A 17,500-nucleotide genomic window follows, 5' to 3' on the forward strand; every position below is an offset into this window, starting at 1 on the left:
CGCCTTGATCCCTGCACTCGGGTGCGCACGCTCGCTTGCCTGCTTCCTGCCGCTGCAGCCGCCTGGGCCATGGCGACCTGTTTTCGGCTGCGGAGCTGCCTGGCCCTGCACCTCCTGCGGACGCCTCCCAGCCGGGTGCTCCGCCCCCGCGCCGACTACCCGGTGGCCCGGATTCGCGGCTACGCCCGGGGCCCATTGGGCCTTTCCTCGGCCCTGCTGCGCACCGACGGCTTCGTGGGCGGCAGCTGGCTCCCGGCCGCCGCCACCTTCCCGGTGCACGACCCGGCCAGCGGCGCCGAGCTGGGCTTGGTGGCCGACTGCGGGGTACCCGAGGCCCGCGCCGCCGTGCGTGCCGCCTACGAGGCTTTCTGCAGCTGGAGGGGGGTCTCGGCCAAGGTGAGTGCGCGCCGGGTCCAGGGGGCGATCGGGCTTTGCCCTCTAGCGAAACCAGCTGTCACCTCCCCTCCCCAATGCTCCGGCATCCACCACGCGGACAGTCATGGTAACAAGAAAAGAGATGGCCCACAAATCCGTTTGGAGCGTCGGCTTTGTGCCAAGCCCTGTGCCGGCGCTAGGGAGCACAGCCCCAACCTCAAGCCTCATAAGGTATCCAGTAGGTGAGGCAGAACACCAACATGCGATTACAAGCGAGCAGGCTGAGCAGGCCGGTGCGTGCGTGTGTGCATGTGTGTTGGGGGTGGAGGGCGGGAAGGGTCAGGGAAGGTGAGAGCACGAGTGACTTCAGAGCATCTTCAGTGGTCCACGAGGAGGCTGGTAGTGAGTGCCTCGGGCTCGAGTCACGAACTCGGCAGTGGAGAGAACTGGGGAAAAGAATCGAGCAGGGGAAGGGACCAGTCCAGGACCAGTCTCCAGGTTTGGGGCCTGATTAGAGAGCTCCATCTATTAACTGACACAGAGAATAGTGCAGAATTGGGGGTGCGGGATGGGGGCTGTTAGAGCACTTATTATGTGACACCTAGGAGTCAGCCCAATGAAGTGACTGTCCACCCTGTCTGTCAGCATCCTTCCTCTGAAGAAAGATACAAATCCAGCAATAAGGTCCAAGTACCCGAGGGAGTCATAGCTTTCATTCATCCATTAGATATTGTCTGGGCAACTGCTATGCCACGCACTGTGGGAGGTGCTTGCGATACAGCAATCAACAGAAAAGATTCCTGCCCTCTTGGAGTTCACTTGGGGGTGAGGGGTGGGAGGGGAGTTCTAACCTGTAAACAAAACATAGCTAAACAAATGTTAGAAGTGATGGATGCTATGAGGGAAAAAAAGGTAGAGAAGGAGGGCTAAGAGGATCAGAGGCCAGAGAAAAGGGGCAAGATGCAAAATAAGTAGTGTGGGCAGGTGTATTGGTTTGCTAGGGACGCCATAAGAGTATCACAGACTGGGTGGCTTAAACAATAGGAATTTCTGGTCTCAAAGCTCTGGAAGCTAGAAATCTGCTATCAAGGTGTGGGCAGGGTTGGTTTCTTCTGAGGCCCCTCTCTCTGGCTTGTAGATGGCCGTCGTCCCCCATCTTCACATGCTTCTGCCTCTGAACTTGTCAGTGTCCTAGTCTCTTCTTGTGAAGACACTAGTTATATTGGGTTAGGATCCACCCTAATGACCTCATTTAACCTTAAAAACCTCTTTCGGGCTTCCCTGGTGGCACGATGGTTGAGAGTCCGCCTGCCAATGCAGGGGACGCGGGTTCGTGCCCCGGTCCGGGAAGATCCCACATGCTGCGGAGCGGCTGGGCCCATGAGCCATGGCCGCTGAGCCTGCGCGTCCGGAGCCTGTGCTCCGTAACGGGAGAGGCCACAACAGTGAGAGGCCCGCATGCCGCAAAAAAACAAAAAAAACTCTTTCAAGACCCTATCTCCAAATGCAGTCACATTCTGAGGTACTGGGGGGTTATATGAATTGCGGAGGGGGACCCTATAACATCAGGGTAGGCCTCATTGAGGACATGAGATGCAAAGACCAAAGGAGGTGAGGGAATTCAGCTGGAGCAAAAATCCCGAGTCAGGGGCATGCCTGACACAGGTGTAGATCAGCAAGGAGGCCCGTGGGCTGAGGGGACTAACGTGGGGGGAGAGTCTTAAGAGAAGGGTGCTGGATCCAGTGGGCTGCGGAGCTATTTTAAGGACTGAGTGGGGTTTTACTGCGAGTGAGGCGGGGCTCCATTTCAAAGGGTTTCAGTCTATTCCCAGTGCTGAGAATAGACTGAAGGGGGGGCAATGGTGGAAGCCCAGAGGGCTAGGAGGCTGTGCCAGTGACTCCTGTGGGAGATGCTGATGGGCCTGCACTAGGGTGGGAGCCGTTCAGGCGGTGAGCAGTGTTCTGATCAAGGATATATTCTGAAGGTAGAGGCAACTGGATTCCCCGACAGATTATTACAGACGAGGTGTGAGAGAAAGACAGGATGGAATGATGACCCCAGGGCTTCTGGCCAGAGCCACTGGAAGGAAGGAGTAACTATCCAGAGACGGGAAGGGAGCGAGAGGAGCAGCATTGGGGCGAGACATCGGAGCTCAGCTTTGGACACACTGAGTCTGAGATGTTGTTAGTCACCAAGTGAGGGTGTTAAGTAGGATGTTGGCTACGTGAGTCAGGAGAGGGAGGCCTGAGCTAGAGACAACACGCGTATGCACTTACAGCTGTGGGAATGGCGAGCTTACAGGAAGGGTGGGCGTCGAGGCTGAACCCTGGGCCCTCTGCCGTTGTTTTGGAGCCCCACCAGGGCCCGCAGCCTCAAGCCTGCCACGTAGGGGTGTCACAGTGCCCTGGAGCTCTTCCAGGTGCAATCAGGTGGTCTTCCCTGGGGCTTCTTGAAAGGACCTTGGAGCGTCTTACTAAGGAAGTGGTGGGTTTGGCTTTCTAAGGAAGCTGGGTCCACCTCTGCAGCTTGGACGGTGGGGCGCAAACGCAGCTTGTAAGGCAGCTTTCTTGCCCCGAGGCCTCTGCTGCTCGCCCCGCTGCCCCCCAGCTATCTTCTGCTTTCCTCTCTAGGCCCACTCACGTCCCGCCATTCCTGGGGTCTGGCTCGTGTATCATGTCTGCCATGGCGTCCGTTGGACCACACAGCCTTCCGTCAGTCTCCCCCGAACCCGTAGCGTGGCCCGTACCCTTGTCTCGCCCTTCCCCGTGACATCTTTTACATTACTTCACGTCTTTCTTTTCACGCGTTTTATGACCTCCTTTCTCCACCTTGTGAACTCCTGGAGGAGTTCAGGGAAAGATGGTTACTGACGCGTTTACTAACCGCCTTATAAGCTGATGCATTACTTCCTTGTGGCCTGCTGTAACGAATCACCCCAAACTCAGGGACTTAACAAAACGCAACAACACAAACTTACTCTTACAGTTCTGGAGGTCAGAAGTCCAAAACGGGTTTGCAGGGCTGCATTCCTTCAGGAACTCTAGGGCTTTCCTTGCTTTTTCCAGCTTCTAGAAGCCGCCCGTAGTCTGTGGTCTGTGGCCCCAGAGCACTCCAACCTCTCCTTCTGTATCACACCTCCCACACTGCCTCCGCCCCGCCTCTCTCCCTCTTATAGACATCCTTGTTGGTTACACCGGGCCCACCTGGGTAATTCAGGATCATCTCCTTACCGCAAGGTCCTTGACTTAATCACGTCGGCAGAATCCCTTCTGCCTTGTAAAGTAATATGTTCACAGGTTCCAGGGATTAGGCTGAGGCCCTCTTTGAGGGCTGTTGTTGCGCCTTCCACAGCTGAGTACTGTTCTTGGTGCTCCAGGTGCATTTTGTTTAGTCCTTTCAATGGCCCTGTGAGGTAGACAGTCGAGCCATGCTGTGCACGAGGAAACTGGCTTACAGAGGCTCCTGGTTATGTAACTTCACTGTCGCTCAAGTGGAGGGTCTGGGATTTGAGCCCCACGTTACTCCATCCACCACCAGCCTCCCCAGCGCCCTGTCTGAGGCCTGCACACTTACTCAGCTCCTTACAAAGGCTGGAGCTGCTTCCTGGGGCTGGCGCCACGGAGTACCACAGACTTGGTGGTTTAAACCACAGAAACGTGTCACCTCAGTTCCGGAGGCAAGAAGCCTAAAATCAAGGTGTCGGCAGGGTTGGTTCCTTCTGAGGGCTCCGAGGGAAGGAACGGTTGGTTCCAGGTCTCTCTCCTCGGCTTATAGATGGCCATCTTCTCCCTGTGTCTCTCTGTGTCATCTTCCCTCTGTGCGTGCTTCTGTCTTGTCCAAATTTCCCCTTTTTATAAGGACATCAGTCATAGTGGGTTAGGGCCCATCCCGATGACCTTGTCTTAACTGGATGACCTCTGTCAAGACCCCATCTCCCCATCTCTGAGGTGCTGGGAATTGGGACTCCAACACGCCTTTTTTGGGCAGGCGCAACTAACCCGTAACACGGGCTGCGCACACTGAGGGCAATTTGTGGCCTCTGCTGGTTTCTGTGTTCAGACTGGACCCTGGGTTTTCTGCCAGCAAGCAGAATCTGCTTTTTATTCTTACCGTTCTCATGCTTTCCGTGTTCTTCTCTCATTCTCTCTCAGACTCTGTGTGGTGCTCTATTCCTTGCAGGCCATTTACTCATATTTCTTTTTTTTCTCTAATCCAGGCCTCCTAGATTTTAGTCTTTCCTTTCTTACCCAGAATAAGTCACAGCACACAGGCCCACAGTCATCAGATTCTTAACCAGTGTTACACAGTGAGGGTGAAATTACTGCAGCAATACTGTTTTAAGAGCTGTCAATGCCTGTTCTCTGGGGGTTGGAGATTCAGAAGACTTCATCTCAACAACACCCTTGAGAGCTAAGATAACGAAGCTTATTAGCTTATCCAAAATAGGGAAGGGAAAGAACCCAGAGAAAGATGGTTAGTGGTGCTTACAGTCTCAGGCTCCCTGCTCATGAGTGGAATGAGAAAATAATTTAAATCTTAACACCTGCTGGATGGATTAGGATGACAGAATCACAAACAAGGTTTGCTCGTTGCTGTGGGCAACCTTTCAGGCAGGTAGGAATAAACCAAAGATTCTCCTTTGCTTCGGATACACCTGTTTGGATGCAGGAAGCCAGAGCTCGGGGGCACATCTTCCTTCGGGGCACCTCTGTGTGGCCTGGTTGACCTGGATTCTCTGGGCCCTCTTTTTTTTTTATGGTTTTATATGAGTTCCTTTAAAAAAATTTTTTTGTTTGTTTTTCTTTTTTTGCGGTACGCGGGCCTCTCACTGTTGTGGCCTCTCCCGTTGTGGAGCACGGGCTCCGGACGCGCAGGCTCAGCGGCCATGGCTCACGGGCCCAGCCACTCCGCGGCATGTGGGATCTTCCCGGACCGGGGCACGAACCCGCGTCCCCTGCATCGGCAGGCAGACTCTCAACCACTGCGCCACCAGGGAAGCCCTAAAAAAACTTTTTTTAAGAAACCATTTCTTCCATAATATACTTAATAATCCAATTCATTCATTCATCCTTTTATCTTTGGAAATTTTAAAAAACTGTGATAAAATGTACATAACATAAAACTTACCATTTTAGCCATTTGCAAGTGTACCGTTCAGTGGCATCAAGGGCATCCACGGTGTTGTGCCTGGGCCCTCTTCTTAAGTGTGCAAAACCCATTCAGATGCCTTACCCTGCAACCTCCACCCCAGTCTGTGGGACAAATTTAACTAGCCAGTGAGTCGTTAAAATAAAGAACTATACTTGAGCACGTTGTGTTGAGTGAAATAAGTCAGTCACGGGACAAAGGCTGTATGATCCCACCTATATAAGGTCCCTAGAGCAGTCCAATTCACAGAGACAGAAAGTAGAATCGTGCTTGTCAGAGGCTGCGGGGAGTGGAGAGTTACTGTTTAACAGGTACAGAGTCTCCGTTCTGCAAGACGAAAAGCATTCTGGAGACGGATGGTGGTGACTGCTGTACAACACTGTGAATGTCCTTAATGCCACTGAACTGCATACTTAAAAATGATTAAGATGGCAAATTTTAGTGTATTTCACTGCAATTAAACGTACTTTTTTTTAAAGTAAGGAACTATACCTTAGTGTGGTGAAATTCAAGTTATTCATATTTACCATAAATAATAACAGCTGTTCCACAGAACTTTTTTTCTCTCTTACAATTTATGACTCCGCACACCTTGTTAGATGCAACTTGACAACTGGATCTTTGTTATCACTTATCAAAGAAAGATCTGTACACCTGAAACAAATATAATGTGTGTCAATTATACCTCAATTTAAAAAAAAGGTCAATGTATGTCTCCCCAAGAATGAGACCACACAGCAAATATTTTAGGAAACTGAAGATTATTTAATAGTCTCTCTCACACTTGGCATTTTACTATTTTTTAATTCTTTTTCAGGAGAGGAGTTCTTTACTTCGGAAATGGTACGACTTAATGATACAAAATAAGGATGACCTTGCCAAGATAATCACAGCTGAAAGTGTAAGTTCAGACGCTAACTTACTACCTGAAGAAGTTGTCCAGGAGTTCTTAGACTGAAGCATGGGGAAGCCTCTAACTTCAGTGCTGTAGCCAAAGAAAACGTGAATTCCTTGCCTAACGATCAGATATCAGCTAATTCTTATTTTGGGCACAAAATTAAGTCAGGCACGCCTATTTAATAATATGCAAGAAATAGATTTTGAGTGGGACTGCGTGAATACTCCTTTTCCACCATTCCAGGTTTTTAGCATGTGATTGCTTTGATTGATTTTTCATGTTGTTTTTGTACATTTTCAAAGGTACCAGTTTTTTGGTTGCTCTAATAAATTACTTTCCACCGTTCACAACATTTAGAAGACGTTAGAAGGAAAAGAAATTGAAGAGGCAGTTCTAGGTGCCTCCTCCTAATTGTAAACATATTGAGAATGCAAATGACGATTGTGGCTCAGGGCGGTCTTGAAACTGTTAGGTGTCATTTCGGGGGCCTCCAAGAAGCCTGGTCCTTTATGTCTCAGTGCAGAAACAACAATTCAACGAGAGGCAGAGTGATAGATAAGAAGTGATTTAGGACTTCCCTGGTGGCGCAGTGGTTAAGAATCCGCCTGCCAATGCAGGGGACATGGGTTCGAGCCCTGGTCCGGGAAGATCCCACACGCCGGGAAGCAACTAACCCCGTGTGCCACAACTACTGAGCCTGCACTCTAGAGCCCACGAACCACAACTACTGAAGCCTGTGCGCCTAGGGCCTGTGCTCTGCAACAGGAGAAGCCACCGCAATGAGAAGCCCATGCACCGCAACAAAGAGTAGCCCCTGCTCGCCTCAACTAGAGAAAGCCGGTGTGCAGCAGCAAAGACCCAATGCAACCATAAATAAATATATATATATATATTTTTAAGTGATTTATTAGAATAGGTTGCTTGTGAGGCTTACAAGCGGGCAGGCAAGCATTGCGCTGCCCCAAGTACTTAGTGGGTTACATTTTTATAATCAAAGGAAGAGAGGGGAGGGGGGGAAGACCTTCTTTGTCTTTCTTGAGTAGGTACCACGTTTCTGTCATCGGCTCCGCCTCCACTTTGGGTTTTTTGTCCCTACATGGTCAGGCCAGGACTGTCATGGCACTTTGGAAAAATTATTTCAGGTCTCACTACAATGAGGGTCTTTCACTTTGAAATGTCCTTTCCATAAATGATTTTTGTGTGCGCACAGAGCATGTGCTGGGGGTCATTAACTTGATGACACCACCGACAGGTTGTAGGTCTCATGCCACCATTGTTTTATTGTATTGGGGGCATGTCTCATGCTTCTGTTGTATGATTTTGTTGCTAATCAAGTTAGCTTGATTTTGTCAAGCAAGCCAATCTGGCTTTGATGCTAAGCGACTTGTTCGGCTTTATGAGTCAAGCAAGCCCACATTGTTTCAGGATTTTCCCATTACTTTGAGTGATCATTAACCTTACTGTGGTCTCCTAAAGTCCCCTCTCTATCTACAGTCCCCTAATGGGGTTTCTAAGCTATTTGATTATCCTACTCAATTCCTATCAGCCTGGCAGGCTTCCTTCCATCACCATTTGTGATTCTGCTTTCTAAGACTCACACTGAGGTTAGTGTTGACTTAAAATATATTCACAACCGAAAAGTTGAGAGTTTTGTTTTATTCGGCGGGAATTTTTAGGACCTCAAGCCCGGGAGGCAGCATCTCAAGTAACCCTGAGAGAACTGCTCTGAGGAGGTGAAGTGCAGAGCCAGGTTATACAGAAGTTTTGCAACAAAGAGCGGGTAGTCTGAATGTCAAAGGATTATTGTAAAGAAAACCAGATCCCAAGTTAAGGAATTTAGCGCTTTCCTTTGTATGGGAAGGTGCAAGATTCTGGGCTCACTGAAATCATTCCTTTGATATGCACCTCAGCTCTCTGGGGCCAGTATCCTGTGTTTTCACATCCTGAGTTCACTCAGGGCTCACCAGCTCACATTGGGGCTGCAAATCGCTGATGACTGTGACATCCTTTGTTTACTGATGTGGCAGGAAATATTCCATTTCTCATTAGAAATTTCTCAACTACCCTGTGGGTTTTGTAACGGGAGACTTCCCTGCTCTGCTTGCATCCTTGAAGAATTTAGAAACTCAGAATCATGCTTTCGTTATTAGAAGGTAATGAGTGTGTCCTTTTCTGATTTAATTTAGGGAAAGCCATTAAAGGAGGCACAGGGAGAAATTCTCTATTCTGCAAATTTCCTGGAGTGGTTTTCAGAGGAAGCCCGCCGCGTTTACGGAGACATTATCTACACCCCAGCAAAAGAAAAACGGGCCCTGGTCCTCAAGCAGCCCCTCGGTGTGGCCGCAGTCATCACTCCAGTATGTGGCAGTATCTGCAAGATCCTAGGGGAGGAGGTTGAGTGGGGTTTGAGCAGGTGTGCTCATCCTGTTAGCTCTGTCACCTGTTCTTGGCTTCCTGATGCCATTGCTGCATGTGGAGGTGTGTTTCCTGGTCCTCTGCGATAGGTGTGAGATGTGTGGTGGTGGCCAAGGGGCACTTCTAATGCCTGTAGAAGGGGACTGACCCCCTGGAGGACCCAGGGGCTCCTCTAACTTAGCATAAAGGCTTCTTCTTGGCATTGCCTAGTACATCTAAAAAGATCTTTGGTATTTATTATTTTTTAAAAAGACTTAAGATTTGACAATTTTTAAACGTGCTATAGTTTTGAGAAAATTTTATGCTTAATTTATGGTTATCATCAACAGCAAAGTATTTATGTATCTACCAGCAGGCACTGGGCCAGGTTCTGAAAGTAAAATGGCTAAAAAATAAGATATTGTGTCTGCCTGGATAGGGCTGCAGTATACTTGTGGGGCACCCAGCTTTCTCTACATGAACTGCCTTTCTTGGGTCCACCTTCTAGATCCCATATTAACTTCTCTACAGTGTCTGCCAGCTGGTCTCAAGACTGCTTATCTTTCCCTGCTCACCATAGTTACAGAGAACTGCCCCCCTCACTGCCTAGACTGACCAGGTTTGACTCAGAGCCGACTCTCCACTAGCTGTGTGACCTTGAGCAAATTACTTAACTGCTCTGTCTCACTTTGTCCAAACCTGCAAACGAGGAGAAAAATACCAACCTCACTGGGTTGTGATGAGAATTTAATTAATTATAGTTTAAAAGTGCTTAGAACAGTGCCTGGGACAGAATAAGCACTATATGAGTTTTTGCTGAAATAAAACATTGTTACTATAGATACACAGATGTGTACAGAGAGCTATCTATAAATATATATAGAGAGGAAAGTAATATATCATCTACCATTTTCAAAATCACCTTTGCTAATATTTTCCCCCTGCAGGGTCAGCAAACTATGGCCCTCAGGCCAAATCCAGCCTACTGCCTGTGTTTGTAAATAAAGTTTTATTGGGACAGAGCCACGCCTATTCATATACATACTGTATTGTCTGTGGTCTTGAGTCCTCGTGACAGAAACTGGACATCCCACAACGCCTAAAATTTTTACTACTCGGCCCCTTACAGAGAAAGTTGGCTGTCCCCAGTGTAGATGATTTTGTACTGTTTTAAACTCTGAAGATGTTTCCTGTCTCTATGAGCCTCTGTCTCCCCAGTCCCTGCAGTCAGCAGGTACCAGGTGTTCTGAGAGCTCACCTGTGCAAGAACAGCTCTGCCAGGCAGTTGTGCACTGGAATTTGCTGGCTGACTTCCCAACCTGCCTGCCTTTGGACCAGGGGGCAGTCCTTCCTCTCACTTACCTCCTCTCTCTTCTGATCCAGTGGAATTTCCCCAGCGCCATGATCACGAGGAAGGTGGGGGCCGCCCTGGCCGCAGGCTGCACGGTAGTGGTGAAACCTGCCGAGGACACGCCCTTCTCTGCCCTGGCCTTGGCCGCGGTGAGCTCTCTGCAGAGTCCAAAAAAAGGATGTTATCTGGGACGGAAGGAAAGACTTTCGAAACCTTCTTTGCCTGCGTCTCCTGTTTGATGGTGTTGTGTTTTAATTCACTAGCCATTATTTTAACCCAGATGATGTTCTTTTTAGAAAAAATAACAGATGGGGGAGTCTTCTGTCATCTGTAGGCAATGTATTGTTTAGCCTACCCTAAAAATGATATCTAGCCATCATTTTTATTAAGTCATAGTAATGTAACTGAAATGTGGGCATTTCTCAGATTCAGGGACCTCTTATTTACCGTTCCCTTCTCCAGCTCAATCTGCGTCATATCTTGTTCTTCTGTTTAAAACCCTCTAATAGCTTCTCATGTCTCTCAGAGTAAAATTCAGGCTTCCTGCAGTGGCCTTCACTTTTTAAAAATTGGGAATGTTTGATGAGTTTCTCCTGTTCTACACATTCCCCTTCATCCTTTTCTGTCCCTTACAATTTATCTTTTGAAGAAGCGAGACATTTGACCGGTAGAGTTCCCCATAGTCTGGGGCTTTGCAGATGGCACACCATGCACTGGGTTCCTCTGTCTGCTGCACTTTCCACAGATTGGCAGCTGCATCCAGACGCTTCCTCAGATTTGGGTTCGATCCCATTTTGTGTCCTTTTGTCAGGAGGCGAGTAATGTCTGGGTGTCTCCGTTTTCATATTTGCAGCCATTGCTGTGCAATGCCACTCAGTCTGTTAATTCATTAGGAGTGCAAAAATGGTTGATATTTGAATTCTTTCCTTTTTCTTTCATTTATTCACCAGACCACTTCTATAAATCAAAGCCACCCATCATCTCCTGTGTGGTTACCCAATGGTAAATTCCCATAGGAAAGACAATATGTTTGATTCTTTCTTTTTATTTACAGTTTTCCAAATTAATGCATCTATTCCTGTCATCTGCCTAAGGTTCCCAATTAGTTTGTTAGTGGCATTATGTGCTAGTAGATTTTAACGTATTTGATGAGTTTCAGTTTGCTGTGGTTATTATCCTTGATGAAGCTCAGATTGCCCCCATTTTTGGCCAATGGCAGCCTCTTCGAGTTGGCTCTTTTATCTTTTAACATAACTCTTAGTTTTTGAGACCTTCCTTGCTAGTATGACAAGATATTTTAGACTTATTATATATATTTCTTGCCTCAGACCTGGGATTAACCATTTTTGCAGAAAGCCCTTATTTCTTCTGGTAGGAAATTCTATTTTAAGACTACATTTGGGGCACTAGGGATGGTCATTGCTACTAGTTGCTCATTGTTTCTAGGCCTTTTAGTGTCAGGGCTAGGAAATATACATATATGTATTCTCTCTCTCTCTCTCACACACACACACACACACACACAATAAAATAGTGCTTAAATTCATACAGAAACTTCCAACAACACATTAATATCACATTAGCACTATTAAGAATCTTATTTCAGTTCCAAATATATTCTGTCCCTAAAGTCAGCCTGGTTTTTTTTTTTTTGCCATTACTTTTTAGATTAAAACATCTATTTATTTCTCTTTTCTGTTTTTCCAGTTTGGTCACTTGCTGCCACGTTTGCTGTTTCTCTTTACAGCTTGCAGACCAGGCTGGAATTCCTCCGGGTGTATACAACGTTATTCCCTGCTCTCAAAAGAAGGCCAAGGAAGTAGGGGAAGCACTTTGCACGGATCCCCTAGTGTCTAAAATTTCCTTTACTGGTTCAACAGCCACTGGAAAGGTATGTGACTCAAGTCTCAAAAAACCAAATGGCATTCTAATATCTTGTCTTTATAGAGTATCAAAATACTATTTCATCTTGATCACCATTTGTAGGAAGATTTCTGGCAATGTTAAAAGCTCTGTCCCATAACGTAACGTACAGTCATTTTCTGGAGATATCTGGATGCTGTTCCTTATTGTGACATGACCTAGGTTTCTATTTGACAAAACTGTTTAGGGGTAGACAAGTTTCCCATTATTTGTTGCATGTGAAGTAGCTGAAAGTTGTCCATAACTTTGGAATTCCCATAACGCTGGAATGCATGTTTCTTTCATAATCTAGAATTAAAGAAATGGATGTCTTAGAATTGAACAAAAATTGTGTTTAGTATAAAGGTGCTTACAGAAATAGAAAGGTCTTTTTTTTTTTTCGTTTTTTTCCCCCCTCATATGTTGAAAAGTTCTTTCCCGAAAACTTCATTTGTGTGCCTGTGAGTGCATTTTTACTTATCCTTTTAAATGTTCAAAAGAGAAAAAAAGCAGAGGAGAACAAAAGTTATTATTTATGGTGTTTCTCTCCAGATAGTATACTTTTTTCTGCTGGTATTTATATATACACACACACACTCATGCTAGAGACGTACATAAACATATACCAGATAAAAATAATATAAATCTAATCTGAAAGTTTTGGTGAAACTGGTCATTTTTTGACACCATGAGAAACAGGAGAGAATAAAGCAATTTTAGTAGCTCCCAACCATAACCACATTTGTCATGCCATAAACGCACACTTGGGAAGCCTGCCATTCATTCCAGAAGCAGGAATTTTTAGATCCATAAACTGCTACCACCCTGATCAATGGATCTTGCAGAGCAAACTTACTCTCAGAGGGTTTCAAGATATCAGTAGTTAGAGAAAAAGAGAGAGGCCTGGGAAAAAGGTGGTAAACCTTTGCCATTGAAGCCAGAGAAATTCTCAGATGCTGGACAAAGGCCAGCCACTCATTACTGAACCTCGCTCTGCTCAGTGAACTATCCCCATTGGATAGACCCCGAAGGAAAATGTCGACCATGTTCCTGCCAAGCCCAACTGTGCCTCTTAAATTATTTACGCAGGACAGTGATTCACAAGTGGTTTAAAGGGAAGAGTGACAGGAATCACTGATAAAGGAATAGCCAGGGGCCTATTCTGAGCTGATCTTTGCAGAGGATCAGTGGCTGAGCTCCTGATCTTGCAACGTAGAATTTTGCCTCTACTGAACCCCATTCCGTCAGCCTGTTCTGGAGATGCTGCCCTGCCCTCACTGCTTCCAGGGGGACCACCCCTCCTGGGGCCTGCTGCGGGGACAGCAGCCATGCTTTACAGCACATGATACCTCATCTGTTCCCCCACAGAGAATTCAACCATGAGTGGTCATTTGACCCGAGGAAAACAGATTCATAGGCTGGCCAGTGACCTAGGACGAGTGACCTGGCCATAGAGAGATGAGCTAGGCACTCACGTTCCCTTTCTAGGGCTTTGAAAGCTGAGATCCTGAGAAGGTCAGCAGGGGGAACTGGAGCAGAAAGGATTCCTTAAGACGTAGCAGGACTGCAGGCAGTGCCACAGGAGTCATGAAGGTCAGAGGCAGGTTCAAGCCCTCATCATGCGCACTGAGTAGCAAGAAGACGCAGTCGGAGGACACAGGTGGAGGCAAGCGACCCAAGAGCGAGCAGAGTCAGAAAAATCAGTGGCCTGGCAGAGAGCAGTTCTTAAAAATTCAGAAGGAAATAAAGAAATAGGTTTACTCACACCGGTCAGAATGGCCATCATTAAAAAGTCTACAGATAAATGCTGGAGAGGGTATGGAGAAAAGGGAACCCTCCTACACTGTTGGTAGGACTGTAAACTGGTGCAGCCACTATGGAAAACAGTATGAAGGTTCCTCAAAAAACTATGATCCAATAGAGTTGCCATATGATAAGAGTTGCCATAGGATCCAACAATCTCACTCCTGGGCATATATCCAGACAAAACTATAATTCGAAAAGATAACATGCACCCTTATGTCCATAGCAGTACTATTTACAGTAGCCAAGACATGGAAGTAACCTAAATGTCCATCAACAGATAAACGGATAAAGAAGGTGTGGTGTGGTATGTATATACAGTGGAATATTACTCAGTCCTAAAAAAGAATGAAATAATGCCATTTGCAGCAACGTGGTTGGACCTAGAGATCATCATACTAAGTGAAGTCAGAAAGATAAAGACAAATACCATATGATATTGCTTATACGTGGAATCTAAAAGATGAACTTATCTACGAAACAGAAACAGACCCACAGACATAGAGAACAGACTTGTGGTTGCCAAGGGGGAGGGGGGCTGAGGGAGGGATGGAGTGGGAGTTTGGGATTAGCAGATGCAAACTATTATATATAGACTGGATAAACAATAAGGTCCTCCTGCATAGCACAGGGAACTATTCAGTATCCTGTGATAAACCATGATGGAAAAGAATATGAAAAAGTATATACACACACATACACATAAATATGTATATATAACTGGATCACTTTGCTGTACAGCAGAAACAAATAACGTTGTAAATCAACTATACATCAATAAAATAAATTTTAAAAAAAGAAATAGGTTTAATCTTAAAACTTGTACTACTTTGTTGAATAGTAACATTTCATTGAGAAGACCGTTTTTACTAGTTCATTGCTGGAATCTTAACATCTGGGCATATAGAGAAGTACCAGCACTGAAGCAATTTTCCAGCTTTTCTGAATTTTGACTAAGAGACCTATCATAAAACCCACAGCTGTGTATCACAGGGACCAGTCCTGGAGTGACCTTGGGCTTGTGACCACTGTTCGTTTCACTTGAACCATCCAAGTGGGTCCACCGTTCTCATAGCTGTGGTTGGATAAAGACCTACTATCGTGTAATAAAGCAAACATCCCTGGGCAGCTTTCCTAGGCCCTAAGAATCTCTTCCTGGATATTTAAAGCCTAATAGTGATATGTATCAAAAAGCCGTACAGGGGCTTCCCTGGTGGCGCAGTGGTTGAGAGTCCGCCTGCCGATGCAGGGGACACGGGTTCGTGCCCCGGTCCGGGAAGATCCCAGATGCCGCGGAGCGGCTGGGCCCGTGAGCCATGGCCGCTGAGCCTGCGCGTCCGGAGCCTGTGCTCCGCAACAGGAGAGGCCACGACGGTGACAGGCCCGCGTACAGCAAAAAAACAAACAAACAAACAAAAGCCTTACAGTTGTGCATTGAGCTAGTGATTCTACTTCTATTTATACTGAGGGAGTAACTGCAGTGTTGTTTTAATAGCAAGGAGTTGGAAGCAACTTAAATTTCCAACAGATGGGGGCTGAATAAATAAATGAATGAGTAGCTCTGCAGTGGAATACTAGGCAAGCAGCTAAAGGATGTTCTAGAAACACACGCTGATATGGGTGTGTTTAAAGTGTTGTGAGCATGTTATGATGTTCCAGATAAATGACTAATTGGGAAGATAAAGCAGGTTATAAAGCTGTGTAACTCTACCATCCTGTTTTCTTTAAAAAAAAAAAAAAAAAAAAGGCACATGTCCCTGGTGTGTGTAACCAAATTCTGGATGGATATACCTTAAGATTTTATCAGTGGTAAGCTATGGGTTATGGGGTTATGGGTGATTTTATTAGCATATCTCTATAATACGATAATTTTATAATTTTTATCATAATTTTTTATGTTTATCATAACAAATTTATAATTTTTAATAGGTCATACATTGACATGGCTCAAAAACCGGGACAGTATAAACATGGTTATATTCAGAAGTTTCACCCTCACCCCTATCCCTGATTTCCTCCCTTTTATAAATAATTTTTAGTTTTTTTATCTTGTGTTTCTTTACCAAATACAAGCAAATATGAATACACATAGATTCTTATTTTCCCCTTTTCTTATGCAAACTGTCATCTCGTATACACGACTGTGCACCTGGCTTTTTCCACTACTGGGCAATTTTTTGAAACAAAGGCTTACCGGGCCATGTAGTTGACTCGGTGCTCACAGCATCCCCTCATCTGCTCCCAGGTCCTGTTGCATCATGCAGCAAACTCTGTGAAAAGGGTGTCCATGGAGCTGGGCGGCCATGCCCCATTCATCGTGTTTGACAGCGCCAATGTTGACCAGGCTGTCGCTGGGGCCATGGCATCTAAATTTAGGAACTCTGGACAGGTGAGTCCCAGGGGCATTTTTCTGGGTTGTGTGTTTTACAGATCCTACCCCCTTCCTCACCTCCTAGGACGACACTCCCCTCATTCTTTGTCCATGCCCTCTTTCATCAGGTGTTTAGTAAGTGCCCCCTCTTTGCTTGGGACTCTGCTAGGCTCAGAGGGTCCAAAGAGAAATAAGGTATTATCCCTGGCTTCAAGGCATTTCCTGAACAGCAGATGCCTTTTAATCAAATCATTCTCTCATCTCATCGTTCATCTCCTCTTTGAATCTGGTTATTTTCATAGTTTTACCTCACTGGGCTTTTCTCTGCTGAACAGGTTTAAACATCTCCTCAGACACAAAATAGCCTGAACACCTAGGGTCTGAGGCCCACAGTCTTAAGGAAAAGAAGGGAGGAAAATGTTGAGATGGAGCCTTTAAAAACTCAAAACCCTGCTGCCTGGATCTCATTCTTCCCGAGATGGAGGGGGCATGACAGGCACCCACTACAGGGCTGCACACACTACAGTGGCCCAAGGAGGGTCCAGGTTGTCCTTGGGAGAGTGGTGGCCTGAGCTCACCCCTTGTAGGGAATCCTGGAGCATTAGATCTAGCAGGGAACTTCCCAGGTATCTGACACAAACCTTGCATTTTACAGCTGAAGACATGAAACTCTAGAAAGACTAATTGACTTGAAGTCATACATCCTTGGGTTCAGGATCTGGGACTGTGAACCTAGGGCCCAGTCTCCCAACTTCTATCCAAGCTGTCGCCAGGATCCTGGCTTCTTATACAATATTCTTAAGCACTTTGTCTTGGAGTACCGTCACTAAGCAGTTTTAAATGCATTCCAGAAATGGAATGATAATTCCTGAAAGGTTATCTGGGGGAAAAAAAGGTGAAATGTTGTACAATATTCCATATTAAATAGCTTTCATCCTTGTTTTGGCCTTTGGTAATTAATTTTTCTCCTTTCACATAACCTAATAAGCTTGGTTGTTTCGGAAACAGGTATGTTTCCTTTTAGAAACACAAAATGGCAAGGTATGTAACCTTCAGAGTTACACTTATAAAGTTACAACTTTGGGGTGTATTGCTTTAAGCCAATAAAAATGGATAGGATACAAAATTATCTATAGGCTTGTTTCTATTAGAAAAATACACGATTAAGAAAAAAGACAAAAAAAAAAAAACGAAAAAGCCAAGAAGAAAACGTATCAAGGGTAACTACATTTCCTGTAATGTGTTTATATTACATAA

General features: G+C 46.0%; 2 protein-coding genes across 4 annotated transcripts in view; one reads left to right on the top strand and one right to left on the bottom strand.

Moving 5' to 3' along the window:
* The window catches only part of GPLD1 (glycosylphosphatidylinositol specific phospholipase D1), a 64,023-nt gene extending 53,733 nt beyond the window's left edge, over positions 1 to 10,290 (bottom strand). Inside the window, exon 1 of the mRNA XM_024752022.1 lies at positions 10,179 to 10,290. Coding sequence (XP_024607790.1) covers positions 10,179 to 10,219 — 41 coding nt within the window. The 5' untranslated portion in view covers positions 10,220 to 10,290. The remainder of the gene's footprint in view (positions 1 to 10,178) is intronic.
* Positions 21 to 17,500, top strand: part of ALDH5A1 (aldehyde dehydrogenase 5 family member A1) — a 30,981-nt gene continuing 13,501 nt past the window's right edge. For 2 of the 3 annotated variants that reach the window (XM_024752024.1, XM_024752023.1), the window contains exons 1-6: positions 21 to 396; positions 6,342 to 6,425; positions 8,609 to 8,779; positions 10,200 to 10,316; positions 11,915 to 12,058; positions 16,118 to 16,261. In XM_024752024.1, coding sequence (XP_024607792.1) covers positions 70 to 396; positions 6,342 to 6,425; positions 8,609 to 8,779; positions 10,200 to 10,316; positions 11,915 to 12,058; positions 16,118 to 16,261 — 987 coding nt within the window. In that variant the 5' untranslated portion in view covers positions 21 to 69. The remainder of the gene's footprint in view (positions 397 to 6,341; positions 6,426 to 8,608; positions 8,780 to 10,199; positions 10,317 to 11,914; positions 12,059 to 16,117; positions 16,262 to 17,500) is intronic. The other variant, XM_024752025.1, reaches the window with a different exon arrangement.

This window comes from Neophocaena asiaeorientalis, unplaced genomic scaffold, assembly GCF_003031525.2.
Source record: "Neophocaena asiaeorientalis asiaeorientalis breed wild unplaced genomic scaffold, Neophocaena_asiaeorientalis_V1.1 scaffold165, whole genome shotgun sequence".
Taxonomy (NCBI): domain Eukaryota; kingdom Metazoa; phylum Chordata; class Mammalia; order Artiodactyla; family Phocoenidae; genus Neophocaena; species Neophocaena asiaeorientalis.